This window comes from Branchiostoma belcheri, unplaced genomic scaffold (assembly GCF_001625305.1).
Source record: "Branchiostoma belcheri isolate BF01 breed outbred unplaced genomic scaffold, Haploidv18h27 scaffold11, whole genome shotgun sequence".
NCBI lineage: Eukaryota > Metazoa > Chordata > Leptocardii > Amphioxiformes > Branchiostomatidae > Branchiostoma > Branchiostoma belcheri.
In genome coordinates, this window is record NW_017802491.1 from 2,447,770 (window position 1) to 2,472,079 (window position 24,310).

General features: G+C 44.3%; 4 protein-coding genes across 4 annotated transcripts; 2 read left to right on the forward strand and 2 right to left on the reverse strand.

Annotated features, from left to right (window-relative positions):
• Positions 1–217: 217 nt before the first annotated feature.
• On the reverse strand, positions 218–9,921 carry LOC109486421 (RNA-dependent RNA polymerase 6-like). Its single transcript, XM_019790258.1, has 12 exons — positions 9,677–9,921; positions 8,393–9,048; positions 7,719–8,128; positions 7,126–7,287; positions 6,633–6,797; positions 6,261–6,386; positions 5,700–5,880; positions 5,262–5,442; positions 4,634–4,894; positions 3,582–4,447; positions 1,261–2,286; positions 218–1,145 (listed from the first exon to the last, which is right to left on the reverse strand). The coding sequence occupies exons 2-12, from the start codon at positions 9,020–9,022 to the stop codon at positions 924–926; spliced, it is 4,230 nt and encodes a 1,409-aa protein (XP_019645817.1). The 5' UTR covers positions 9,023–9,048; positions 9,677–9,921; the 3' UTR covers positions 218–923.
• Positions 9,922–11,019: 1,098 nt separating this feature from the next.
• On the forward strand, positions 11,020–13,569 carry LOC109484114 (histone H3.3). The gene is made up of 3 exons (XM_019787339.1): positions 11,020–11,138; positions 12,135–12,449; positions 12,785–13,569. The coding sequence occupies exons 2-3, from the start codon at positions 12,168–12,170 to the stop codon at positions 12,911–12,913; spliced, it is 411 nt and encodes a 136-aa protein (XP_019642898.1). The 5' UTR covers positions 11,020–11,138; positions 12,135–12,167; the 3' UTR covers positions 12,914–13,569.
• On the reverse strand, positions 13,319–15,835 carry LOC109484086. Its single transcript, XM_019787307.1, has 2 exons — positions 15,642–15,835; positions 13,319–15,156 (listed from the first exon to the last, which is right to left on the reverse strand). Exons 1-2 carry the CDS (start codon positions 15,713–15,715, stop codon positions 14,766–14,768), a joined length of 465 nt encoding a protein of 154 aa, XP_019642866.1. The 5' UTR covers positions 15,716–15,835; the 3' UTR covers positions 13,319–14,765.
• Positions 15,836–15,945: 110 nt separating this feature from the next.
• Positions 15,946–24,310, forward strand: LOC109481887 (DNA topoisomerase 3-alpha-like). Its single transcript, XM_019784519.1, has 19 exons — positions 15,946–16,395; positions 17,285–18,187; positions 18,359–18,563; positions 18,772–18,882; positions 19,057–19,131; positions 19,237–19,287; positions 19,404–19,482; positions 19,620–19,733; positions 19,961–20,059; positions 20,361–20,419; positions 20,537–20,600; positions 20,824–20,911; positions 21,179–21,278; positions 21,688–21,761; positions 22,054–22,154; positions 22,369–22,660; positions 22,762–22,844; positions 23,023–23,296; positions 24,169–24,310. The coding sequence occupies exons 1-19, from the start codon at positions 16,220–16,222 to the stop codon at positions 24,308–24,310; spliced, it is 3,090 nt and encodes a 1,029-aa protein (XP_019640078.1). The 5' UTR covers positions 15,946–16,219.

The following is a 24,310-nucleotide window of genomic DNA, read 5'->3' on the forward strand; positions in this document are numbered from 1 at the left end:
TGGGCACCTGTTGAATGCCGCTCTTGGCTGACACCAACGCACACAAGCCGACGGAAATACCTGTGAGTTCCCCTACCGTTTCGTCAGGGTTTTACCCAGGGTTTCGCCAGTTGTATAATTAGCCTGTTGTGAGCCAGACGGTATCAGGTACCGTGCGGGGGTAAAGGTCGAGCAAACATGACAGGTGAGACGCTTTGTAACATTGCAATGCCTTCAAGTGTATATTGTGTCACAGAAAAGTGCAGCACCATTCAATCAACGGTTCGAGTAATCTACATGTTCTAAGCTAGCCAGTGCGTTTGTTATATGATGTAGGAGTAGCATAGTACATTCAAACCAGACGTTAGACGCATTTGCAGACGCTTGCTCCACATGAACGTGCTATCTGAGCCTCAAAGATAAACAAAATCGTGAATAAACAAAACATTTGCGTCTGTTTAGCTACAGAATAACATTACAAATTCTGGGTACAAAATGTACATTCGTTCGTTTCAGACGTCCATAATTAGACTGTTTCAATCGATTAGGCAACAAATTCGTCCATTGGCGGAAGAACTGCCCACCAATGTGGATGTTTTTCTCACGACTACAAGACATTTTTGTGGGCGCATTATACATTTAATACCCGAGTGCAAAGTGCTACACGTTTTACATTGAGATAAATGGTCTGCGACTGCAAACATTGTACATCGGTCTGTCTTAGGAAATATTACATCGAAAAGCAAAGTAATTATTCATGAACAGTACTCTTTTCTCTCTCTGTCGTATCATACGATTTTGTCAACTTTAGTACAGTTTAGCCGGTTGGCTGTGTAAGGTAATACCAACAAATCTTGTACAAACATCATTATTGTAAAATTTCTACATAATGCCAGGATATCACCACTTTTCCTCATTCCTGTCAAACTGTATTAAATGCAAAATCAGGAAATATGACATGTATCGATCCTTCCCAATTCACCCCACATCATCCTTTCCATGTTGTTGCTACAAATTAGGTATTCCACTTCGGATGTCAACCGCAAGATGGCGTCGTGAGACCCACGTCCAAAGACGCGTCCCCTTTCAGCTGGACGCCTTCCCCTTCGGATCGGTCTGATCTGCACCTCTGCTGCGCCACTCATCCTGGCCAAGTCTTCCTCAACCTGTAGAGAAAATGATACATGGTGCTGAACATTCAAAGATTTCCAATCAATTCAAGAAAAGAGAACAAATTTGAAGGAAGTTGAAAGAGTCAAGAGTCAATGGTAACAGCTGTACCTGCTTGATCCTTTTGCTGACGTACTTTTTCCAGAGATTTGGCGGTATGGTTCGGGACCATTCTTCCTCCCGCTGCGTGATGTCAGTGTTGATGAGCGCGCCGATGTCGCCTGTCTGTGACAGGAGGTGGTAGGCCCGGAGCGCCTGGCGCTGGACTTCCTCCGCGCACCCTTCGGACAACATCAGCGCCGTGCCCGCCACGATGTGCCCAGTCCCGCGGGCAGTCACGAACGTGTGGGACCCGAGGTATCGGAAGAAGTCCACACACAGTAATCCTATGCCTCCAAGGACAGAAGATGTATTAGGTGCCCTGCGTGCGCGGTGGACGAGACCGTTTGTCAGTTCTGACCACTCAATGGTGTCATGGTCGGCCAACTTAAAATTGGGATCGAAGAATTTGATAGCGTGAGATGCAAGCAGGAACAAGAGCGACTTCTGGCTTATCTGCTTTCCCCTGACGCCCTGCCCGAGAAGCTTATATTGTTGTGCCCATTGCAGGAGGAACGTAATCAGGTCAACAGTGTCGGGATGTCGCAGGACGAAAGCTTGGACCACCTTGTGCTGCAGGGACTGCCTTTTCAACGCGGCGGAGAGTGTGCGGACGGTCTCCAAACGCTTAGGAGAGTGGATCGCCTGAAGTTCTGCTGTGATGTGGTCCACAGATGGGTGGAGGGATACCGGGTAGTCAGGAGCGACAGTGACTTTTATCGCGGCAAGGACGTCACCAACGACCCAAGGAAAGCTCAGAAGACGTCTGTCACGGTTGGTGCCAGAATAGGTGACAGCGTACCATGCAGACGCCTTCGCCTGCACTTCTGGAGGATAGTCACTCTTCTTCACGTTCTTCTCTCCCCCGAACTCTGCGAAGAATTCCTCCCGGGTACGACGTCGAAGATCCTTGATCCGCTCTTTGAAGACTCTCTCAACTTCATGCCTGTCGTAGCGGTTATCCATGTGTTTGTGGATTCTACCGATGCACCCTGACATCGCCTCAGCTTCGGTCTCGATTCCATACCGATCCATCAGGTACAGTAGAAGCCGCTTATTTGAAAAGCCAATTTGTCAGCACATTTTTTTCAAATACCCGGCCTTTCCGATTAAGAGACTCTGAGGCTCAAACTCTCGGCCTTCATTGAAACTATGGGGGTGGGGGGTGGACAGGGCATCGAACACATAACGACACAAAGAATACAAACACGAGTCACATTTACGCATTAAAAACAGGGAACTTTATTGAGATCGGTAAATTTGCTTTTAATTTTTTTCGTTGACGTACACATGTATTTTTTTCGTTTTTTCCAAGACTGGAAGAACGCCGCGATACGTTAGACATCATGTGCTATCGGCAGGCTCTACTCGAACGAATAAACAATGCTACGTTTGCTACGTACAAAACAAGCAACGAATACATGCACAATCATCAGCCTGTACATACTTTTACATCACGAAAGTAGCAAAAAATAAAGTTTGATTAACGGAAAACTTCAATCAAGTAGCGTACAGACAAAAATGCAGACGATCGTCATGAAAGCAGTCGATAGCACAAAGGATCGCTTCGATCGCTTAATTTTCAGAAACTCCGACTAGCACACGAAAATTATCGTAACTAATGCAACAATAAACTTTTCATTTCAATGTTAATGACTTTTTAGCTCACGATGTCCGTAGGTTACATGGAAATTTGCGATAGTTGACGGGGATCTCTCGCATTAGCGTTCAGGGAAGTAAACAAAGATGGCGGACGCGGCGTGGGTAGCAGTATCCCATCATTCCATGCGGTGTTTTTTCGCGGCACATTTGGCGTGTTGATGCGGCGATAGCGCCGTGTCGCAGTCGAAATAAACTCAAAATAATGGCGCAGTACACAAGTAGAGACATGGTTTTGATGATTAAAAAATGAGTTGTATGAGAAATTAAACGTTCTTGGAATAAACAGGCTAAAAGAACACAAAAGCATGCCGCATTTGGCGGCTATGAACCGGCTCGCGCTTCTCATTACGTAGTGCCGATGTGCGCCCGACCGCTCGATCAACGTAAATTTCGGCCTCCTTTGTGGTTCAAAACAGACAACTTCGTCCCTTTTGGCGGCTTGATGTGTTGATATAAGAAATTTTCCGCCGATTTTGGTGATTTGTTTGGCATGTTTTTGGTTGAAAATGTGTTGCAACTTGACAAATTTTTTTTCAATTAGCCGGCATTGGCTTTTCAAATAAGGGGCGTGATAAACAATGGTGTCAATGGGAAACGGTTTGGGTTTTCACAATTCTTTTCAATTAGCAGACTTTTTCTTATAAGCGTTTTGCAATTAACTGGCTGCCACTGTACTTGAGTTGATCGTCGTAGCGGCCCCTGCTCTCCTCAGCCTGGCGTTTGTATGGTTGGTGGGTTGGGAGAATCAGGTACGGATCGGGCTCGACGGCTTCGTCTTCGTCAGTCTTTTCTGGCTGACTGCAAATGCTTTCGATCGACCGACACTCTCTGTACATATCTCCCATCACTTTCTTCGACCTCCGACTAGCCTTTTTGAACTTATCCATGAAGTCTGGATAAGTCATGGGTCTCTCGTCGTCATCGAGGACAGGGGATACACCCGTCTTGGGGAAGTCCACGGCGTCGGAGTGTTTTTCTGCCAGGGTCAAGCAAACCCGAGAGAACACCCCTTTATCTTCTTCATCCGAAAATGCCAGGTGGGCGTTCGCTATCACGCCCAGAATGTCGTTCTTGATATACTCCACAATGAAATCCTGCAGGTCGGAGATTGTGACGATGTCCAGTTCTATCTTCTTTGGTGTCTTGAAGTGCATGGGGTCTGCGTTCTGACGCTGGAACACCAGGTCAGGATACCAGGTGACGAAAAACTGGTCTCCGTCCAGGTCTCCTCCAGACATCTCGTTTGGATGCGGTCGCGGTCCTTTGGAGGGGAAGACGATGACGTCCACCATGTGGTGCAGGCCGGGAACGTCGACTGCCGTAAGTTTCCGGACGTCTCCCGGGTGGAAGCATGGGTTCCGCGCCACAACTGCGTCTCCTGTCAGAATTTTAGTCTTACCGCCTTTGTCTTGGATGTCCTCCGTGTACTGGACAAAGACCTCTCCGTACTCTAGTGTGCCTGTTTCGTCCAGAACACCCAACATGTGGCGGCCGTACTCGGGTGAGATCTCTATCCTGGCCTTTCTCCGTATGTCCCCTGTAGTCAAATAGACAGGTCAAATACATAACGGTCACTTCTTCTCTTTCAACTCCTTCAGCGGCGCATACTGGGTAGGGAAAGAGTTTAATTCCTTTATTCACGTCAGAACAAGTTAACTCGAACAACCACAAGTAGGTCTATTATCATGGCCGATATGACCGTTTTAAAGCTTAAGACTCTTACCGATGCCGCTTTTGTACACCTTCCGTAGCATGGCCTTGAAGAACGGCTCCCTGGTCATGTAGACGCCGCAGTTGGACAGTTTTCCGTACGGCACTCCGGACAGTTGTGCCCGCTGGTTCAGCGCGTCGACCGCCCGAGGCTCCATCAGGAACATGCTGGCTAACTTCCGCAGCTGTTCGTCCTGAAGGACCTGGAAAACCTCGTCAGGGATTCCGAGTCCCGACAGGATGGAGATGATCTGTCGGTTCAGGTACAACCGAGCTGGAAAATATGTAAACCGAGTTACGTCGGTGAAGGTTAGACATCGAGGTAATGAGGTGAGTACAAGGCAATTGTTACTTAATCCAACTGGGTAACGTTACATTTCCTTTGGTTTTGATACGCACATATACTCCTTCGTAGACTTATGGGGCGGCTGCGTTATTTCTTTTCGGGGAGCGACGCGAGCGGCAAAACCGTCCCTCGACGGCAAAACCGTCCCCCCGCGTAACTCGCGTCGCTCCCCGAAAAAAATGCCGTCGCCTCACAAGTCTGCGAAGGAGGCTAACGCACATCGTATGACTCTGAAAACACATCAATAACGTACAGACATTTTGCCACCATATCACGTAAAAAGAAGGCAGCCTACCTGGATGACTCTCGGAGCAAATCTCAATGTTGTCGTGGTCTGAGGAGAACTTCTCCATACTCTTGCGGTACTGCAGGGCCAGACCGGGCAGGGTGGGGTCTACCGCCAGCATCCCCTTCACACCTGCGTACCGCACCTGGAAGGCCGAGGGCTCGTGGCTACGCTGGGTCTTTTCGCACATCTTTGAAGTGGGAGGCGTGAAAAAGAACGTTTGGAAAGTGCTCGTACATGTACATGGGCTAAAGACAAATGGCAATTTTGCAGAATAGGTGGTTCGCTACGCTCCTTTTAAAACTGGACACATGTTTGTAATGTTGATGAAGTTCGCTAGTCTGGAAAGGGAAAGGCTTTTCTATTCTAACTCCTGTTCCGCCCTTTCACGCAGAAAATTCTGCATGGAAGTTATTAAAACAGTCAGCTGATATTTGCAGTACGCACCTCACTAGCGAGGTCCCGCGAAATCTTGCCGATGCCGTCGGAGAAACAGTAGGGTTTGCCGTCGGGGTCCAGTCCGCCCTCGATGTCGGGGATCCTGCTGACCTGTCTCCGCCGGACGGTGACGCTCGACTCCGTGGTGGAGAAACACTGACCCATCCTGGCCAGGTAGGTAGCCGGGCACCTGTGGAAATCCGTTTGTATCAGTGGCCTTTACCCTAAGTTCCTACTATCAACAACCAATCCTTACTCTCAAGTTAGAACAAGCTATATACGAACTAGTTGTTTACATGTTGGAATAAAAAAGACTAAAAAAAAAACCTAATTGATTACATAGCCCATCCTGATGAGTAAGCCACAGACACTGGCACGGACGCAAAAAAAATCTACGAAAATAACGGACGTCCCATGGTGCAACTCTCTTAGGTAAATCCTCTACATTTTGACGACGTATATCTGGAACCGGTCCATGTGCCCACGACCCTTCTGATAAAGATGTCTTTTCCATAGCCTTAATTCCTTAAACCTAATTCTACACTGCAGATTGAAGGCTTAAATCCCGACCTGCTGTTGCTGAAGTCCCCCATCCAAGCCCGGATGGAGTCGGCAGTGTTCCTACCGTCAGCCGCGAAGAACCACAAGCCGTGCTCCCGGAGCTGGCTGTTGGACGCCGCCAGAAACTCGTACAACCTACGGCGGCAGAGCAATATAATCACTTCGGCGAATGAACGAGAGGCCCATAACTGTGGTTTAACACTGGGAACCAAGAACGGGTCATATTTGCTCATTCGGACAAGGAAAAACTGGGTACGTTTCACATTTATTCGAACCAAACCTCATTTAAATTGTCAGCCTGTGAGAGGACGTAAAACAAAGTGCAAAAAGGAGATTTAAAACTAGAACAGTTCATCAAATCATGCCGTGCTTGAAACCCACCTGTTGTCGACTTTGATTCCCTTCCTCAACACCTCCTTGACGCGAGCAAAGATCTCCTCCTCTTCCTCGCCTCTAGCTTTGTTCCCGGTTGCCTGGAGTTTGGAGAAGTCCTCGTCTCGGAAGACCACACGGAGGAAGTGATCTGTCCCGAACTTCCGCAAAACCCTGGAAGTCGCAAATCGAGGATAACATGTAGTTATTACGGTGGTTCTGCAATGGTAGTCATAACCTGGCAGAGATGGCACGGTGATCATTCTGATCCTGCTGTAGGCCTCTTCCAAGGTAGAGTGGTTTATCTATCGTTTTGTGCGCCCCTCTTTAGGGGCTACTACTTTTTGTTTGATCTGGACTACCATCAAAAACAGTCATAAGCAGGGACACATGGTCTTGGTGAAATGATTTCACTTTAGTAGTATTCCTACTTCTTGTAGAAAGTAATCATGCTGTACACAAATTCGTATTTTTTACGTGTTAGGCGCAGACCTGTCCTCACCTGTTTCCGTACATGATCTCCGGCTGCAGAAAGACGAGTCTTGTCGGTGTGACGATGACCCGGGCCACCACCTGCAGGGTCCGCGGGAGTGTCTCCGGTCGTCCCAGCTCCACGTCTCGGGCGGTCAGCAGGCAGTCAAGGACAGCTTGGATGTTGGCAAACCTAAGTACCAAAAGTTTGGCCAGGTTAACGACATGACAGGAGGTGTTTGTACGCGGCGACGCCCTTATTTGTACAGTCGAACTAGACGTCCTTAGATTAGAACTAGACGTCCTTAGATTAGAACTAGACGTCCTTAGATTAGAACTAGACGTCCTTAGATTAGAACTAGACGTCCTTAGATTAGAACTAGACGTCCTTAGATTAGAACTAGACGTCCTTAGATTAGAACTAGACGTCCTTAGATTAGAACTAGACGTCCTTGGATTAGAACTAGACGTCCTTAGATTAGAACTAGACGTCCTTAGATTAGAACTAGACGTCCTTAGAATGAAGTTAGATTAGAACTAGACGTCCTTAGATTAGAACTAGACATCCTTGGATTAGACCTAGACGTCCTTGACTTAGAACCATTTCTGCATGACGTGGCATACCTGTCTCTTTCCAGCACATGGGTCAGGCGGTACAGAACATCGACGGCCACATCTTCCCCTCGGTCCCTGTCCAGACGTTTCACCTGGCGGATGAAGGCGTCCGTCACCTGGTCGCTGACGGTGAAGCCGCGCGACAGGAGGGCGCGGAAGGCGTACGCGGTCTTGAACGCCACCCCAGTCAGCAAGTCCGCCTCCTTACCTGCCGTGTGCGGTGCGGGCCGGGACGTGACGGAGACGTACTGCGCGGTGAAGCCGTTCCTCCCACGCAGCCGGCTCAGGACGTCCTGCGGGCTCTGCTTGCTGCTGAGAACGATCTTCAGGCAGGAGGAGTTTCCCAGAGTGCTCTTTGGACAGCCGTAGAAGCTGATCTTCCGGACTATCTTTTCTTCCTCTTCGTCGTCTTCGTACACCTTATAGACGAGAGGATTTTACAACAAACTGCCTTTACAACATACGCATACAGACAATGAAAACTAAAATTTGTTAAAGATCATTTCATAAAGTACAACTTAGGACAAATAAAGGGGAAAGGCAGTACTTGGTATCATATATAGGGGTTTCCCGACACTTTTGGAAATACCTCATTTAACGTTACGAGTACATGTATATCTTAAACGTCATATTGGCTAGGCTTTGTTGAAACTTGCAACGCAACGGTGTGTTTTTCACAATACCTTCAATGGGTACTTGGGGAAGAAGAACAGATTGGTGACGTCTCCTTCCTGGTGGACCAGAACGGTTTTCTCCACTTCGCTGTAGCCCACCTCAAACCTACAAGTCGGCAGGTCGACGTAAGGCTGGAAGGTCAAGGTCATCAACTTGCGGTCATGTTCGAACGACACAGTCTTGTCTAAAACCAAGTGGTCGGCGTCGTAATGGCCGACGAACGTGCTCCTTCCCACAAACGCGCCTAGCGAAAATCCGTCGCACTCCAGGTCGGTGTGTGCCACGGCCCTCTCGCCTTCCGCAGACCAAGCGTTCCGTTGAGTAGTTGTGAGCCAAGGGCGGTTGTCTCCGGCCCAGTGTGGGGGATCCGCGCACCAGCGCCGCCTTAGGTCAGCAAAAAACAACTCCGCGTTGGCCGCTCCCCCGTATCTCGGCGCCAAGGTGAACTCCACTTTGACCACTGCGTCCTCGTACTGAGCAGCGGGAGTACTGACGACCCTGGGCGGCGGGTTTCTGCTGATGTCCGCCCACCGCTGCAGGTACGACTCCAGGCGGTGGTGGGCGGTGGCAGGGTCGCTACCCTGGTGGCTGACGTTGACTTTCAGGCTGAAGCGGGAATACTGACCACCTCGGTACATGTTGATTGCTTTTAGTCAGCTGAGATCTGCCAGGGCAAGGCAAAGTGAGGTTTATATAATATAGTGACTAAACTACATACAAGGCTACAAACCCCTAGCCTGGGTTCCATCCTGGTTGGTGGTTAGTTTACGTCCGCTCCCGCAGTCGCGGTGGTAGCGACTCAAGTAATGTACGCAGAAACACCTGCAAGTGACCTCATGTAAACTCCTCTAAGATGCGGTGACAAACATTACTAGCAAGCTGTAAGGGGACCAAACCAATACCATTTGCTGCTAATATGAAAATTCATCACAAATGTCCAGGACAAAAGATACAAAACCGGAACTTCTGCTGCAGTACCAAGGTTAGCCATCAGACCAGGTGGCCCAAATTTGAACTTGACCTTTGTCTTCCCAAAAGTTACTAGTACCCATATACCAAATATCATAACAATCCATTCAAGCTGACCACAAGTATGCAGAAACACACACATTCACGCACACACGACACACACACACACACACACACACACACACATACAGAGAGAGAGAGAGAGAGAGAGAGAGAAGAGGAGTAGAGAGAGAGAGAGAGAGAGAGGAGCAAAATCAATCAATCAATCAATACAGCCTCGCCGGATGTAAAAACAGCGTATACAAATCTGAACGCCGGCTAACCTGATGTAAAACAGTGGAAAGGATGTCCCTATCCACGCACGCAAACAAAATGTTTGGCCCAGTCTTGATCGACAAATAATACAGCCGACCCGCCGAAGGGAAGGTCTGGCCACTTCTGAAGATTTATACTGCAGTTGAATACTATATGTCGCGGTTTCTGCTGCCTACCTTCGGGGGTTCCCCGCGTAACAAATAGCGACACTACCGCATGAAAGACAACATTGGTGTTCCCCTTTCGCATTGTCTCACACGACCGAAACTGTCAAGACCCGAAACCAGGGAGGTTCGGAACGAAACCATTGGGATTTTGGTCTTGTATTGTATTGTATTGTATTGTATTGTATGAATGATGCTTCCACTGGTATAGTTATTATAACATACAAAACCAAGTACTGAATATACAAGGTGTAACGTTATGTGCCCAAGGCCAAGAACACCGCTCTCACCGCTGACGTCACAGCCAGTACAGTACAGTTCCCCAATCATGTACCCTGGCGACAAGTTGCGGAAGTGCATGTAAGCTATTGATATCTGAGTCATGTGGCAAAGGGTGTTTTTCTGATGCCGATAAATTTTTCACATCAATTAGGAAATTGAAAGTAACGTTTAACTAAGATACTAGGTAACACCCCGTTATATATAGGACCTGTGGACAGCTGGACCTCATATTGAATAGATTAGGAGACACCTTGAGGAGACATGGGAAAAGGACATGAATGAAGGAGGTCCGAAATATCTGTCATTCATAATTTTATTTAGACGAGTATCGGAGTGAAGTACACATCTACATTCTCCTAAAGGGTCCTAAAGCGCACACAAATAAGATAAACATCTGCTTGAAGCGTTCAACGCGGAACTGCGGATACCTGCAACTTGGTTTCAAGGGATGAAAGAACAGACCTGTAGTGTTAGCAACATGCACAAAGTCAAATATGTTGAGAATGGATATGCAGCTCATAATCAGTATACGAAATAGGGAAAAATTACTAGCGAGATCACTATACTATGGAGTGACGAGTATGGCCATGAGATACACTGCGCAACATAAAGCCCGGTGCACATTTGTTTCGTTAGAATACTGTAGCATGCATGGTTTTGTGTTTCCGCCGACGTCCGTTCTCATTCTCAACGTGAACGAAAAAGGCCTGAGCTTCGTGCAAAAAATCGGATCCTGAGGGTTCCCCAACTGTCCAATCACAGTTGAGGTAATTAGACCAATGGTAGCTCAGAAAAGGCTCGCTTCTAACCAATCGTTGATGATATAATTTGACCAATCAGTGACCATATATGGCTGCCCTTTGACCAATCAAGTGGCAGAATATCGGCTTCCAACGAGGAGGTGTAATTTAGTCACATGACTATACGTCACGGGTGGTATAAATACTGTCAGGAAATTGTCACATTATTCCTGTCTGGCCGGAGAATTTGACTTCAGCCTTTGTGCTATCTTTCAGTTTTTCAGGTGAGATACACGTTTTACTCTGTGTTTATGTCTAAATGTTATACCTAAGTATTGTTTATAATATAGGGCTCATTTTGAGACGTCTTTGACTTGTTCTGGGGACGAAATATGCCTAAACGACGCTACGAAACATCAAGGTTTAGTTTGTATCACCATCCACCCCGCCATACAAAAACGTTGAACGTAAACGGAGCGAACCCGAGCTTTTCTCCATTCCAAGCGCTTATTTGTGTATTCAGTGTCAGCAGGAGTTGACTGTCGAGGTTGAATTACGAAGGAAATGTTGAATTGGTAGGGAGTTTTCATTGTAGCGTGATATGAGCACGTGGTTACTAGTATGAAGCCTAACCGACGTAACGAAGGAAATGCCTTTTGTCTCAAGAAATAAGTCGTTTTCCAGGCGGGTTCGGTTGTTACGTCTTCGCAGTATCAATTTATGTCCAATTTTAGTCAACTAAACGTATCTTCGTCGTGTCTATGCGAGTATAATCCGAAATATGGTTACCAGGCAACCAACATGCATTTTAGTTGCTAGTATTGCTCGTATTTTGTATTTTGTAGAGCCGTAGTGAGTATAATAATTGCGAAATTCCGGTTGTTTGGTGCTGCCAAATTTGCATATGGCATTGATTACACTTGTCGCGACACGCAGAAAGGCTAGCTTGTTTGACCTCGGGCGTAAAGGTTTCTTGGTGCGTTGTTTTTGTATCATAGTTTCGTCATTCATGTTGAGAAAACTCGTATGATTTTTCAGTTGGATAGCTATCATATGTAGATTTTGGAAAGACGTTCGTTTTGGCGCGTACCCTCGTGGTTAATTAACACCCTTGTTATGTAAATCAGGTGGGCAAATGTTCGGACGTGTCTGCGCCATTCATTCAGCTGTGTCCCTTTCTTACCATTATGTCAAGTTGTCTGCTTCACACCTTTTTGTGGGTTGATGTTGTCTTCGGTGTATTATAAAGCCTTGAACAGTTTAGTGCTTTTCCATTCCAGGTTCGTCGCTAGTCGGTTCACCAAAGCTCAGAAATGGCACGTACGAAGCAGACCGCCCGTAAGTCAACTGGAGGTAAGGCTCCAAGGAAGCAGCTGGCCACCAAGGCCGCTCGTAAGAGTGCACCGTCCACGGGAGGCGTGAAGAAGCCCCATCGTTACAGGCCCGGTACCGTCGCCCTTCGTGAGATCCGTCGTTACCAGAAGTCCACCGAGCTGCTCATCCGCAAGCTGCCCTTCCAGCGTCTGGTTCGTGAGATCGCCCAGGACTTCAAGACGGATCTCCGGTTTCAGAGCGCAGCCATCGGCGCGTTACAGGTTCGTCTTCCAGTTTTTATAGCTCCATGTATCGGCCATGCCGTTGTACACGTTTCCTAGGCTTGGAAGTTAGATATTAGCGAAATGTTTGTCTGTTTTGTGAACAGCATACAAAGGTCGCTCTCTGGGTCATGACCCAGCATGGCATAGCCTGAAAAGTAAACATGTCTGGGCATGTCTAGCTGAGATGTCCTCATTTGCATGGCCTTCCAAAAACAAAGTAGCAGATGCCACATGGTGAAACGTTTTGTCTTCTATTTGTTTTAGGTTTACATGGATTTGTTATTCTAGTAAAGTCAAGTGTTAACTGTGATGTTCCTTGTCTATCCCTGCAGGAGGCTAGTGAAGCATACCTGGTAGGTCTGTTTGAGGATACCAACCTGTGCGCCATCCACGCCAAACGTGTGACCATCATGCCCAAGGACATTCAGCTGGCACGACGTATCCGTGGCGAGCGGGCATAGAAACATCCCTTCCACCATCATCTGTAGATATCAGTGTTAGTGTGTCATGTAGATCATTGAGCGGAGACAGGAACTCTTTACAAACTGTAGTTTTAGACCCAGATCCATAATTTTTATACCATGGTGATCATGAAGCATTTTGAACTTTGAAACGTGATTGAGGTGCAAACTTTTTTATTATGTGTATGTATTTAGAGGACTCTTTCAAATGAGCGCATCCTGACACCTGCCAAATGCTTATGTCTCAGAATGAGCTGATTCTGAATAATTAAGTGTTGTATATGTATTTACTGCCAAAGAAACCATGGGTCTGTTGGATGTTACTCTATTAAAAGTTAACCCATGGTTTCTTTGTCCTTCTATAAGATGACATGTATTCTGACGTCCTGTCAACTGTATATTGTACTTAGTGTGCACTATTAGATCTGTCAACTGTATACTCTCGTCCACATAAAGACGCGAAGTCAAGGATTGCAGGTTAGATTTCTATGACAATTTCCTGTGTGACACTGGCAGCTTTGAGACTACAACAAAATCAGGTTTTACTACATCAGCCTCCCACTAAGTGCTGAGGTACTGGTACCTTCTTGTCACTTCTGTGTTGTCTTTCGCATCTGTGTAGATGTCTGTAATAAACATATTCACCTTCCACACTATACCAGGCTATGGGTGTTTTTTTTAGATCTTCATACTGTTGGAAAACAAGAATGGAAAGTAACAATGTTGGATAAGCAAAAGGTACCATTCCTGAGAGATAGGACTATATTTTTTGTGGCAAATTATCACAGGCATGTGCCAATTGTGATCAGTTGAAGTAGAGGAGTATATGCATAAGTATTAACTAGTTGTTTCTTCCACAAAATAATCCCAATGGGTCTGTATCATATCGCCTAAGCTATGCTATCATAAATCATGTTCCAATCAACCAAAATTATTGGGTCATGTACTTTGATATACCATAAAACTGGTACTAAATGTCTACCTGGCCCTTAATCTTGCCTTATCACTCCCCAGCAACTGGCAATTAAATGCCTGTAGTGCCATGCTTCACCACTTATCAGGTGTCATTTCGACAGTCCGTACAAATCAATGGCGTGAGCACTCATGACAGTAACAAATTTCCAGCAATACTTGTAACAATATGTTCGTGAGGTAGACAATTGTCAAATAAACAGCAAAAATCCAATTTCAATGTAACAATGCTTTTATAGATAGGACTTGACTGCACTGCAGAAAATCAATGAGAGGTTGAACTATTTCTTAGGCAAAGGTAGCATTAGAGCCTGTCTTATGGATGGATAAAAGTGCAAGTAAGTAACACTGCACAAAATGACAGATGGTGGCAATACTTGTTATTTTTATCAGCTGGAAAGTTTATTGGTTTTATCAAATCATAATCAGGCTTGAATAGCTAAGTTCTTCAATCACAATTGCTTCTTTTTTTTTACAAGCTGATGATTACATGACAAGACTCATTTTCATCAGGGCTAATATCACTGACAGATGGTCATCGAATTGTTGGCTCTTGAAAAGTGGTTGTGATTGAGATTAAGGAACTCGCCAACCTGATGGAATTATTCATGGACGTACACGTACACATAGTCTTTTATTCCATGTAATAGTATTAGAATATGACTAAAGCTCCCCCTTGTATATAATGGGAGAACTGCTCCCATATCACTGCATCTTAGCCAAGGAACTGATAAATTACAGTACCTGAGGTAACCTAGGTCGCCTAATACACTGTCATCTAAAGGTTTATAACAATATGACTTGGAAGTGAAAATAACTAGCATAAAACAGCAGTTTGAGGTTGCTGGTTTGTCAGTCCCCTACAGATCTACGAAATTTGCTATGTAGAAGGTGTAACATTATTTGTTGCAGACACATCTTTTCCTAAAACACTTCCAGTATCCTCATCTTCCTCCTCCACTGATGACAACAACCCTGGCATCCTCTGATACAAGTTTTTGTCCAGTTCTTCATCCAACCATGTTTCCTTGCGGAATACACAGAAGTACAGAAGGAAAGCAGTGATGGTAAGGGACACAGGGATGATTTTCCTCATTGGCCGGTTCTTGTTGAGGTTCATAGTCTGTGCCACCTTCCACTGTGCACCTTTACTGCCGGTGAACTTCAAAGGTGCTGGGTCCTCTTCCACTTCCTCTTCTGGTTTCCTACCAAGTCTTGCTGCAGTGGTTGAAAGGCTCTGGCACTTTAGCACTAACTTTGTGGGCAGAAGCCTGCATGAAGAAACAATTTGGTTATAATCAAGAACTTGTTTTGTACTGTACATCGTAATTAATCACAGGTCAATAATCATTTCTCAATAATCATCAGTATATAGATCAATTGATACAAGTCCCAATGGTAGTGATATTAAATATCTGAACTTCAGTCCAAAAAGGGTGATTACTTCACCTTTACCATTATCAGAGATTTTTATAAAATGAAAATAGCGGTCTCACACTTACACCTGAGGCTATTTTATTCTTCCCCTCAAATTATAACGTTACTATTTTTCCTCAGAGCCTTTACGTAGATAATGCACAGGTTCATATTTAAAACAAAATAATACAAACAAAAACCTGAAGGTGAATGAGAGCATGGATGTTTTAAAATGTGTAACGTTATTTCTTGCATCATGATAATGTGCAAGGCAAGGACATGATCTTCCGGAAGGGCATCACATGGATGTTAACAAACGAACACGCTGTGAGTAGCTCACCTGCGGAATAGTCTATCAGCACCTCTGCTCTCTGTGATGATACACAGTTGTGAAGTCAGTAGCCTCCCAGCCATATCTGCAGACTAAACAGTGATATGATATTTACGCAACGTTACATTCAGGAGACCAATAAAATGTCGACAGTGAGTGTATCTTATGCAACCGCCAATTTGCGATTGTCGTAAATATTCCGTTACTATCGTTCTATGCCTCTCTGATTTGCCTTCCTTGAAAATATATATCGAATATGCAAATCACAGATTTAAATATCTGTTTGAATTGAAGAAATTGCGTGAAATTCTCTGGTATAATCTGCAAAATCAGAAATTATGAGTGTTGTAAAATCAAAGCTTGCCGCAAAACATCTTTAGCGCTTGCGCAGTGCGTGAAGAGAAAATGGCGGCCAAGTTGAAAAGATTTTCGCGCCAGCATTTGACATTCCTGTCATATTTCGTTTGTTCAGGCGTTTTTGACGGGCAACTGGTAACTTGGCTTTAAAAAAACACATCTATCTGTTCGGGGATTAGTGTATCGATCTGTTGAGTGTAGCTGTGTAGCCGGGGTAGGGGATAGTGGTTATGTTGAGCTGTCTGCTGGTGTACAGGAAAGTCTGTGTGATCAGATCATTTCTGACAACAACAAGAACGACGACATCGCTCCTGAGAACAATGGCCGGCCGGACACAGAAAGTTCTGAATGTCGCAGAGAAAAACGACGCTGCAAAGGCGATAGCAGACGTTCTGTCTAATGGCAGGTAGGGCACTTTATAGATGTTGGGGTATTTTCTTTCCAGCTTTTCTTGTCATCCTGTCATAATTTATGCTGAAGAGTCTTTATAGTCGTGCAAACAGTATCAACCGCAAATTTTTCTGTTGCTCTCCATCTGTTAAGAGACACCTGTTTATGACGTATTGCGCCCAGCTATATGGCGCTCAGCTATGGAGCTCTGTAAGCTCTGGTGTTTTGTATAAGTGCAGAGTGGCTTATAACAATTGTTTTAGAATCATAATGAATCTGCCTCGGCGTTGCAGCGCGAGTGAAATGTTTGTCTGTAACTATATTGACACTTTTGAAACCAGGAGGAGGAGAATTTGTTATTCTTTTCTAAAAAGGTTATTTTCCTCCAATAACGCAACAATCTGTCGCTTAATTCATTCCGATGCCTTCTACAGGAATTCATTCTTTCGGAAGACCTACCATTTGTTATGCTTTTAGGTTTCTTCCTGTTTTACTTGTATGTCTGTAGTGTTTTTGTATTATTTTAATGATGTATTGTACATGTTATATGGGTTTTTTACCTGAAATAAAGAATGAATGAATGAATGAATGATAATTATAACAGAACATTTTGTACTATTGACAGGGTCATAATAACAGAAAATCTTCACGGGATGGTCCTGTCAATGGCCAGTTTCATCCTTGCACTTAAGTTAATGAAGTCTAAAATCTAATTGTGTAGGCTCAGGTGTTACATAATGTTAATCAAGGAGGCTTTGGAGTTTTTGGAGGAGAAAAAAAAGTTTTTGCATGAAGGTGTTTACTGCAACAAAGACAATTGAAGTACAATAACTACATTTTCTTCTTAGCAGCAAGTATTCATGTTGGGAATTTATTTCCAATATTCTTTTCTGTCACCGCTACAGATACCGCAGGAGAGAAGGCTTCTCCAAGTTCAACAAGATCTACGATTTTGAGTTCAACATTCTGAACAAGCAGAGTTCCATGTTCATGACCTCTGTGTCAGGTCACCTGCTGGCACTGGACTTCAAGGGCAGCTACCAAAAGTGGCACAGTTGTCAGCCCGTGGCCTTGTTTGATGCAGCTGTGGAGAAATACTGTCCTGATCAGTTTAAGGACATCAAGCGGACGTTAGAGCGGGAGGCGCGGCAGTGCCAGGTGCTGGTTATCTGGACGGACTGTGATCGTGAAGGAGAGAACATCGGGACGGAGGTGATCGATGTTTGTAAGGCGGTCAAACCAAACATCAGAGTTTACCGTGCCCGCTTCTCTGACTTCACACCTCAGTCGATATCAGCAGCCTGTCGCAACCTCGGCCAGCCAGACTACCGGTCATCAGACGCCGTGAACGTCCGGTCAGAGCTGGATCTCAGAATAGGCGCTGCCTTCACACGATTCCAGACTCTCAGGCTGCAGAAGATATTTCCCAATGTCCTGAGTGATCAGGTCATCAGCTATGGCAGTTGTCAGTTCCCCACGCTAGGTTTCGTCGTGGAGCGGTACAAGGCAATACAGAACTTTATCCCAGAGACGTTCCACAAAATCAAGGTCTCCCATGAGACAGAGGACGGCAGGGTGGACTTCAACTGGAAACGTAACCGTCTGTTCAGCCATACAGCATGTCTTGTCCTGTACCAGATTGTGATGGAAAACCCACTGGCCAGGGTGGTCAGTGTCAACAGTCGTCCCAAGAGCAAATGGCGACCGCAGCCGTTGGAGACAGTGGAGCTTGAGAAGCTGGCATCTCGGAAGCTAAGGATCAACGCCAAGGAAACCATGAAGATAGCAGAGAAGTTGTACAACCAGGGGTTGGTTTGCTTTCTTTCTGTTTTTATGATTTCATGTCTTGATGTCATCCTTTTATCTAGATTGGCTGCAGCCCTAATACATTTGAGTACATGTATATGCTACATATTATGTGTAGTGTACACCAAACAAACAATAACTGAATGTAAGTACCATAATTGTCTTTGCCACAGATACATCAGCTACCCTCGTACCGAGACCAACATGTTCTCCAAGGACATGGACCTGCAGGGCCTGGTGCAGCTGCAGACAGTGGACCCAGACTGGGGAGGGTTTGCTGCAGGAGTGCTGCAGAGGGGACCCAACCCACGCAACGGCACCAAGACTGACAACGCTCATCCTCCCATTCATCCCACCAAATATACAGATAACCTACAGGTATAGTAATAAATAGTATATATTTCAAACGGTTCATCTATTTGTTGAGTTAGCACAGGTTCTGTCAATATACCGGTAATAATTGTGTAGGTTATGAAAATCTTGGTTTCATTCTTGTTCCAGAAAGGTGTTCAGCAAGCTGGTCCGCAATCAGGTCATTTCTTGTACATGTACTGTTACAATAACGATTTTCATCCAATCCTTTCAGGGCAATGAGAAGAGACTGTATGAGTTTATCGTTCGGCACTTCCTGGCCTGTCTATCTCAAGATGCACAGGGGCAGGAGACCACAGTAGAGATAGACATCAATGGAGAGAAGGTTGGTATAGAAATTAAGAATGTGCTGCTTAACTTGTTTCTGAATGGAATTTGGTCATTTTCCATCTTATTGAAGACATGATTTTTGGCAGAGGTTCAACCGTTGGTTGTTGAAAGATTGATGTACACTCTTGAATTTCTCCATTTACTTTTCCATCCTTATTTTCCCCCATAGTTCACTGCACAAGGCCTGATGATCATTGCCAGGAACTACCTGGATGTTTACCCATATGACAAGTGGAATGCTAAGGTAAATAGATATTCATGTACTTCTGTGTCAAATGTGGTTATGCTTTTCTGTTATAGATTCAATTTGTTATTAATTATGGATGATGATTATTTTTTTGTTTTGCAGGTGATCCCAGTCTTTAACCAAGGAGAAACCTTCCAGCCTTCAGTCATTGAGGTGAGAATTACTCTTAGATTGAGTAGCTTTTATGGATTTTGTTCCTACCTGTCAATTTATTGTAGAGTCTTATGTTTTCTTTAAGATTGAAGTGTTTCCACCCCATGCCTCCACAGATGACCCAGGGACAGACCGGCCCTCCCCCCTTGCTGACTGAAGCTGATCTGATTGCTCTGATGGATAAACATGGCATTGGTAAGCTAATCCTAACAACTGATCATGAGAAACTGTGTACTATCTGTGTTGGCATTTCCTTTTGCTCTGTTTGTGCTGGTACCATACTTCAACCACATGCTTGTCTGCTGACAGTGTTTTTTCTTTGTGTATTTCAGGCACAGATGCCACCCATGCTGAACACATAGAGACTATCAAGTCCAGGATGTATGTGGGAGTCCAACAGGATGGCAGATTTGTACCTGGGGAGCTTGGCATGGGGCTGGTGGAAGGTAACTCGGTAACTACATGTATTTCTGTTGTAGCAAATACTAGCAATGGTGTTATACTGTATGTATTGGTATATGCTAATATTCTTGTTCTCATTTGGTAGTACTTGTACTATACTGTACATGTACATATGTATACTTCTTTATGTTCATTGTCCAGGGCAGTTTTATAAATGACTCTTTTAGATTGCTCATTGATGGTTTGCTTGTACACATGTATATTTTACCAGGCTATGATGCCATGGGTTATGAGATGTCCAAACCTCACCTGAGGGCTGAGCTAGAGGCTGACCTGAAGCTCATCTGTGAAGGAAGGAAAGACCCTAAAGGTATTATAGTACAGAGGAGGTATCTATATCATCCCATGATGTAGACAAGTCTTGATACATGTATATCTAATACACTTCTGTGTCATAACTGTATTCTACTTAAAACATGTGATGAATGTTTCTTGTTGGTTCTCATGATATTTGTGTGACACTTTCTCATTTGATTTCGTTCATTCTTAGTACAGGGTATGAATCTTACATCTGGTAAACTAAGGGTCATTACCTTGATTTTTAGAATAGCTACATCTCTACTGGAATGGAAAATTATATTATTCATTCCAAAATTGCCTTTCCTTTCCAGTGGTGCTAGCAGAGCAGGTACAAAAGTACAAGGAGGTGTTCGTTGAGGCTTGTGCCCAGGTCAGCAAATATATTAATTTGGTTTTTATCCTATCTGTTAACTTTGTTCTATTTTTAGTTTGAATACTAGTATGTAATGCATGTATTGTAAAGACTTTTCTTATCCAAAAACTGCAGGCCATGAAATTAGACGAGGCTCTGGGAACCTACTTTGGAGAAGCACAACCTTTTGTAGAACAAGGTACGGCATTCTTCTCATCTGTGTTTTTCCTAAGTAGCTTTTGTAGTGAATATCTTTTCTGAGTAAGGTTGTAACTACATCTACTAGAGGTATATCTAGCAGGTACCCATTGCTGATAAAAATGGAGAATAAGATGTAAATTGATCTGAAACTTTATTTTAAAGTTAATTTTCTATGCTATGCTGCTGGTGTGAATCCTGCTACTTGTTTTTGTCCACTGCAGATATGAACCCAGCCCAGGTGTCCCCTCCCATACGCCCCTGTCCACAGTGTGGGGAGAGCATGGTCATCAAGACACGCAAGGACGGCGGGTAGGACAAGATACAGAGCATGTTTTTTAGCAGTAAAGATACTGACATGGATTTGTTGTGGGCTTTAGATCCAATGGTAAACATTAATGTCAAAATTGATTTATTTTGAAATGAACATGTTTTTGCAGTTCACCTGAAAATTGACAGGTGTCTTCACTGTACCATGTTTCTTCATGGATATGCATGTACATTTGTACATGTACCTGTTGAACTTATTCCCAGCATCATGAATATTGACTAGTGTCTGACATGTGATGTTCCCCACAGCCTGATGCTGAGTTGTATGGGTTATCCTGGCTGCCGAGCTGTTGTCTGGTTCCCTGCTGGCGTCCTGGAGGCAACCTGTGATGAAGCAGTCTGTACAAGGGTGCGTACACCTCAGCTTAGTCAGGATAAAAACTATATCCATCAGCCAATTATACTAGTAGATTAAGAAGTTATGAGCTTTAGCTTGAAATTATCTTTTGACAGAGATTTTCTTCTAAAAAGCATCTTTGTCTATTGGGACCACAACAACAAATCAGGTTGTGACAAGTACAGTATGTTTAAAAAGTGACAATCCATGACACATTGACAGATGACTATTACTACAGTCATAGAATAGTGTATGTTAATCTATTCCCAGTTGTAAAATTTCATGATCAACCAACAACATTTAAAAATATGTAGTGAATGAGGAGCCTGGAATGAGTGTGTGAGTGTGATTTGTTGTTGGTTGAACAGCAAGGCAGTTAAAGAAATTCTAAGTAATAACCTACAGTGTTCCGTCTATGCAGTGTCAGCCTGGTCCAGTCCACAAGGTCAAGTTTAAATTCAAGAGGGGATCTGTTCCTCCCATGATTCCTCTGGAGTAAGTACAGTATATGTATACGTTTATAACATATTCGGGTAAACCACTGACTGCAAATAGTTTACATGTCTTATCTACTCTTGATGTAGTTGCCAAATAGAAAGCCTTTGTCTGAAAAGTGTAAAAAAGACATTGTTTATGTCTCCTTTTGTATGTCTGTCAGTTGGTTTCTCAACTGGTTATCCCATCTCACAATAAACGATGCTTCTCTTTTGTGCAACTGTAACATCAATTACATAAAGAAGGAAAGATATCAAGATATTGTTGTTACGTGTACTTTCTGTCCCCTCAGGTATGTAGGCTGTATTGGTGGTTGTGACGAGACAGTACGTGAGCTGTTCAACCTGAACTATCTCAGACCTCAGCCACAGCAGCAACAGCCACGTGGTGGGGGTGAGTTTTGTGTCAAGTTGTTTCACTTTTCCTGGATCATTCTGTATCAAGGCTACCAATCAGTTAGGTAACTGACTGAAACCAGTGCTGCCTTGATGGCTAATGAGGTAAATGAAAGATAAAGAAATGTTTAAACCTCAATCAAGAACTTTGATTACTGTAGTGAATTGAATTCATCCTCTCATTTTGACCTTTCTGTCACGTCACCAAACAGGTGGGGCTGGTAGAGGTCAACCTGTCCAACCTAGCCGCGGAGGAACTGGAAGAGGGAGGGGCAACGGCAGAGGGAACGGCCCATCCCCTCCAAGAGGTGGTGGAAACAATAATGGTCCGTTTCCTCCAAGAGGAGGCAGTGGCAATGCCAGGGGGAATCAGAGGGGGAGTAATGATAGAGGGAACAACAGAGGCGGAGGCAACAGCAGAGACTTTCACACCGGTAACCAGAGCAATATGGGCTTTCTGGGTGTTGGAGGCTCTGGACGCACTCCCCTGGCAGCCGTGCAAAGGTAGAATAAACCTTGCTTACAAGATGATCTGTAGATTTTCACATTTGCCAGTACTCAATGTTTTGTCACAGGAAGTAAACTTAAAGTTTTATATTTTTCAGTGCTGGTGACGGTAATGCTGTGGTGTGTATCTGTGGGCAGAATGCCAGATTACTGACTGTCAGGAAGGAGGGGAACAACTGTGGTACGTTGTACATTCTGAATGTAAAGTTTCCTTGATTTACACTGATGAAGATCACTGGATAATGGTCGGACGTCTGTAACTCTGCTTTATTCCAATGTATGAAAGTCTTGTCAGTGCCCTACCCAATTTGCTCTGAGGGTGTAAGGATGCTGATCTTGCTGTTGTTCTACCTACAAAGGTCGACAGTTCTACAAGTGCAGCCGTATGGACCAGCCGTGTGACTTCTTCCTCTGGGCAGATGATAACCCCCCATCAGCAGGGGACTCCTTCAGCGGGGGTGCCAACACTTCTTACAACAGTACCTACAATGCCAGAGGGGGTGGTGGTAACAGCACCTTCAACAACCAGCGAGGATTTGGAGGTCGACAGAGCCACTCGTCGGGTGATGGGTTTGGAGGAGATGGTTTTGATGGAGATGTCCCACAATGTAACTGTGGCCAGCCCAGCGTGACGTAAGTTATAGCTTATGTGTATAGGGTTGATATGTCTGAAAGTCGGGTTGCCCTTCATTCAGTTACTGCAAATGACGGTACATGTGCTACATGCATTTTGTAAGACCGTTACTTCTCAATCACCACAGTCAGTGTCACAACCACACAAAAAAAGTGGTTTATAAAGAAGATGCTACCTTTTGAGCCATCCATCCAAGTTACAAGTACATGTATTCAATTTCCTAGCAGAAGTAGGAATTGTACCATGTATATTTACATTTAAGTACATTGTGCTTTGCATCTAAGTAACATCATATGTCAAACTTTTAAGTTTGAATTTATAATTATTTATAAGTTTATCTCGTGCTTTGGTGAGTATTTGGAAGATAGCTGAGGGCAGTAAAGACTATTGTGATTTGCCCAGTCCTGTCCAGTCTCATTATTCTCTTGGGAAAATATTTTATATTTAAAAATCGACCTTGGTCACTTAACATAGAATCATTTATTTCTTATGTAACATATTACTTTAAGTTAGAAACCATTATTTCCAATCGGGTGGGCAAGACAAAAAAACACAGGGGAAAATGGGGAAAGCTAATAATAGTAATAGGTCTACTTTCATCTCCTTGAAGAAATTATAAATAAATTGTATTTGGGGTTGGCTTTTTTTTTTTTTAATACTTTGTAACACTCTGTTATATCATCTATATTGTTTACTGGTTTTTATTTAGTTTTGTAGTTATGCATGTGGTTTCATTTTGTTTCGTTGTGCCATGCTTTCTTTTGTGTGAGTTTTAGAAACAATAAAAAGAATGAGTTATAAAAAAAAAGACTATTGTGATTTACATGTACTTCTATGACTAGACTGTGTAATGTCACTCCTTCCTCCACAGGAGAACGGTGCAGAAGGAAGGCAACAACAAAGGCAGACAGTTCCACACCTGTGCCAAGCCCATGGGAGAGCAGTGTGGCTACTTCCAGTGGACAGATGCACCTGATAACAGGGCGGCAGGAGATGGCTTCAGAGGTACTTAA

Excerpts from the sequence above, each read along its gene's own strand:
- LOC109484086 (XM_019787307.1), bottom strand. The coding sequence starts at position 15,715 with ATGGCTGGGAGGCTACTGACTTCACAACTGTGTATCATCACAGAGAGC. Across the intron at positions 15,157-15,641 it reads GCTGATAGACTATTCCGCAG|GCTTCTGCCCACAAAGTTAG; the intron begins GTGAGCTACTCA and ends TTCTTCATGCAG.
- LOC109481887 (XM_019784519.1), top strand. The coding sequence starts at position 16,220 with ATGTTGAGCTGTCTGCTGGTGTACAGGAAAGTCTGTGTGATCAGATCA. Across the intron at positions 18,188-18,358 it reads GAGAAGTTGTACAACCAGGG|ATACATCAGCTACCCTCGTA; the intron begins GTTGGTTTGCTT and ends TCTTTGCCACAG. Across the intron at positions 20,060-20,360 it reads AGGAAGGAAAGACCCTAAAG|TGGTGCTAGCAGAGCAGGTA; the intron begins GTATTATAGTAC and ends TTTCCTTTCCAG.
- LOC109486421 (XM_019790258.1), bottom strand. The coding sequence starts at position 9,022 with ATGTACCGAGGTGGTCAGTATTCCCGCTTCAGCCTGAAAGTCAACGTC. Across the intron at positions 8,129-8,392 it reads TCCCCAAGTACCCATTGAAG|GTGTACGAAGACGACGAAGA; the intron begins GTATTGTGAAAA and ends CTCGTCTATAAG. Across the intron at positions 5,443-5,699 it reads CGCGGGACCTCGCTAGTGAG|ATGTGCGAAAAGACCCAGCG; the intron begins GTGCGTACTGCA and ends CCCACTTCAAAG.
- LOC109484114 (XM_019787339.1), top strand. The coding sequence starts at position 12,168 with ATGGCACGTACGAAGCAGACCGCCCGTAAGTCAACTGGAGGTAAGGCT. Across the intron at positions 12,450-12,784 it reads CAGCCATCGGCGCGTTACAG|GAGGCTAGTGAAGCATACCT; the intron begins GTTCGTCTTCCA and ends CTATCCCTGCAG.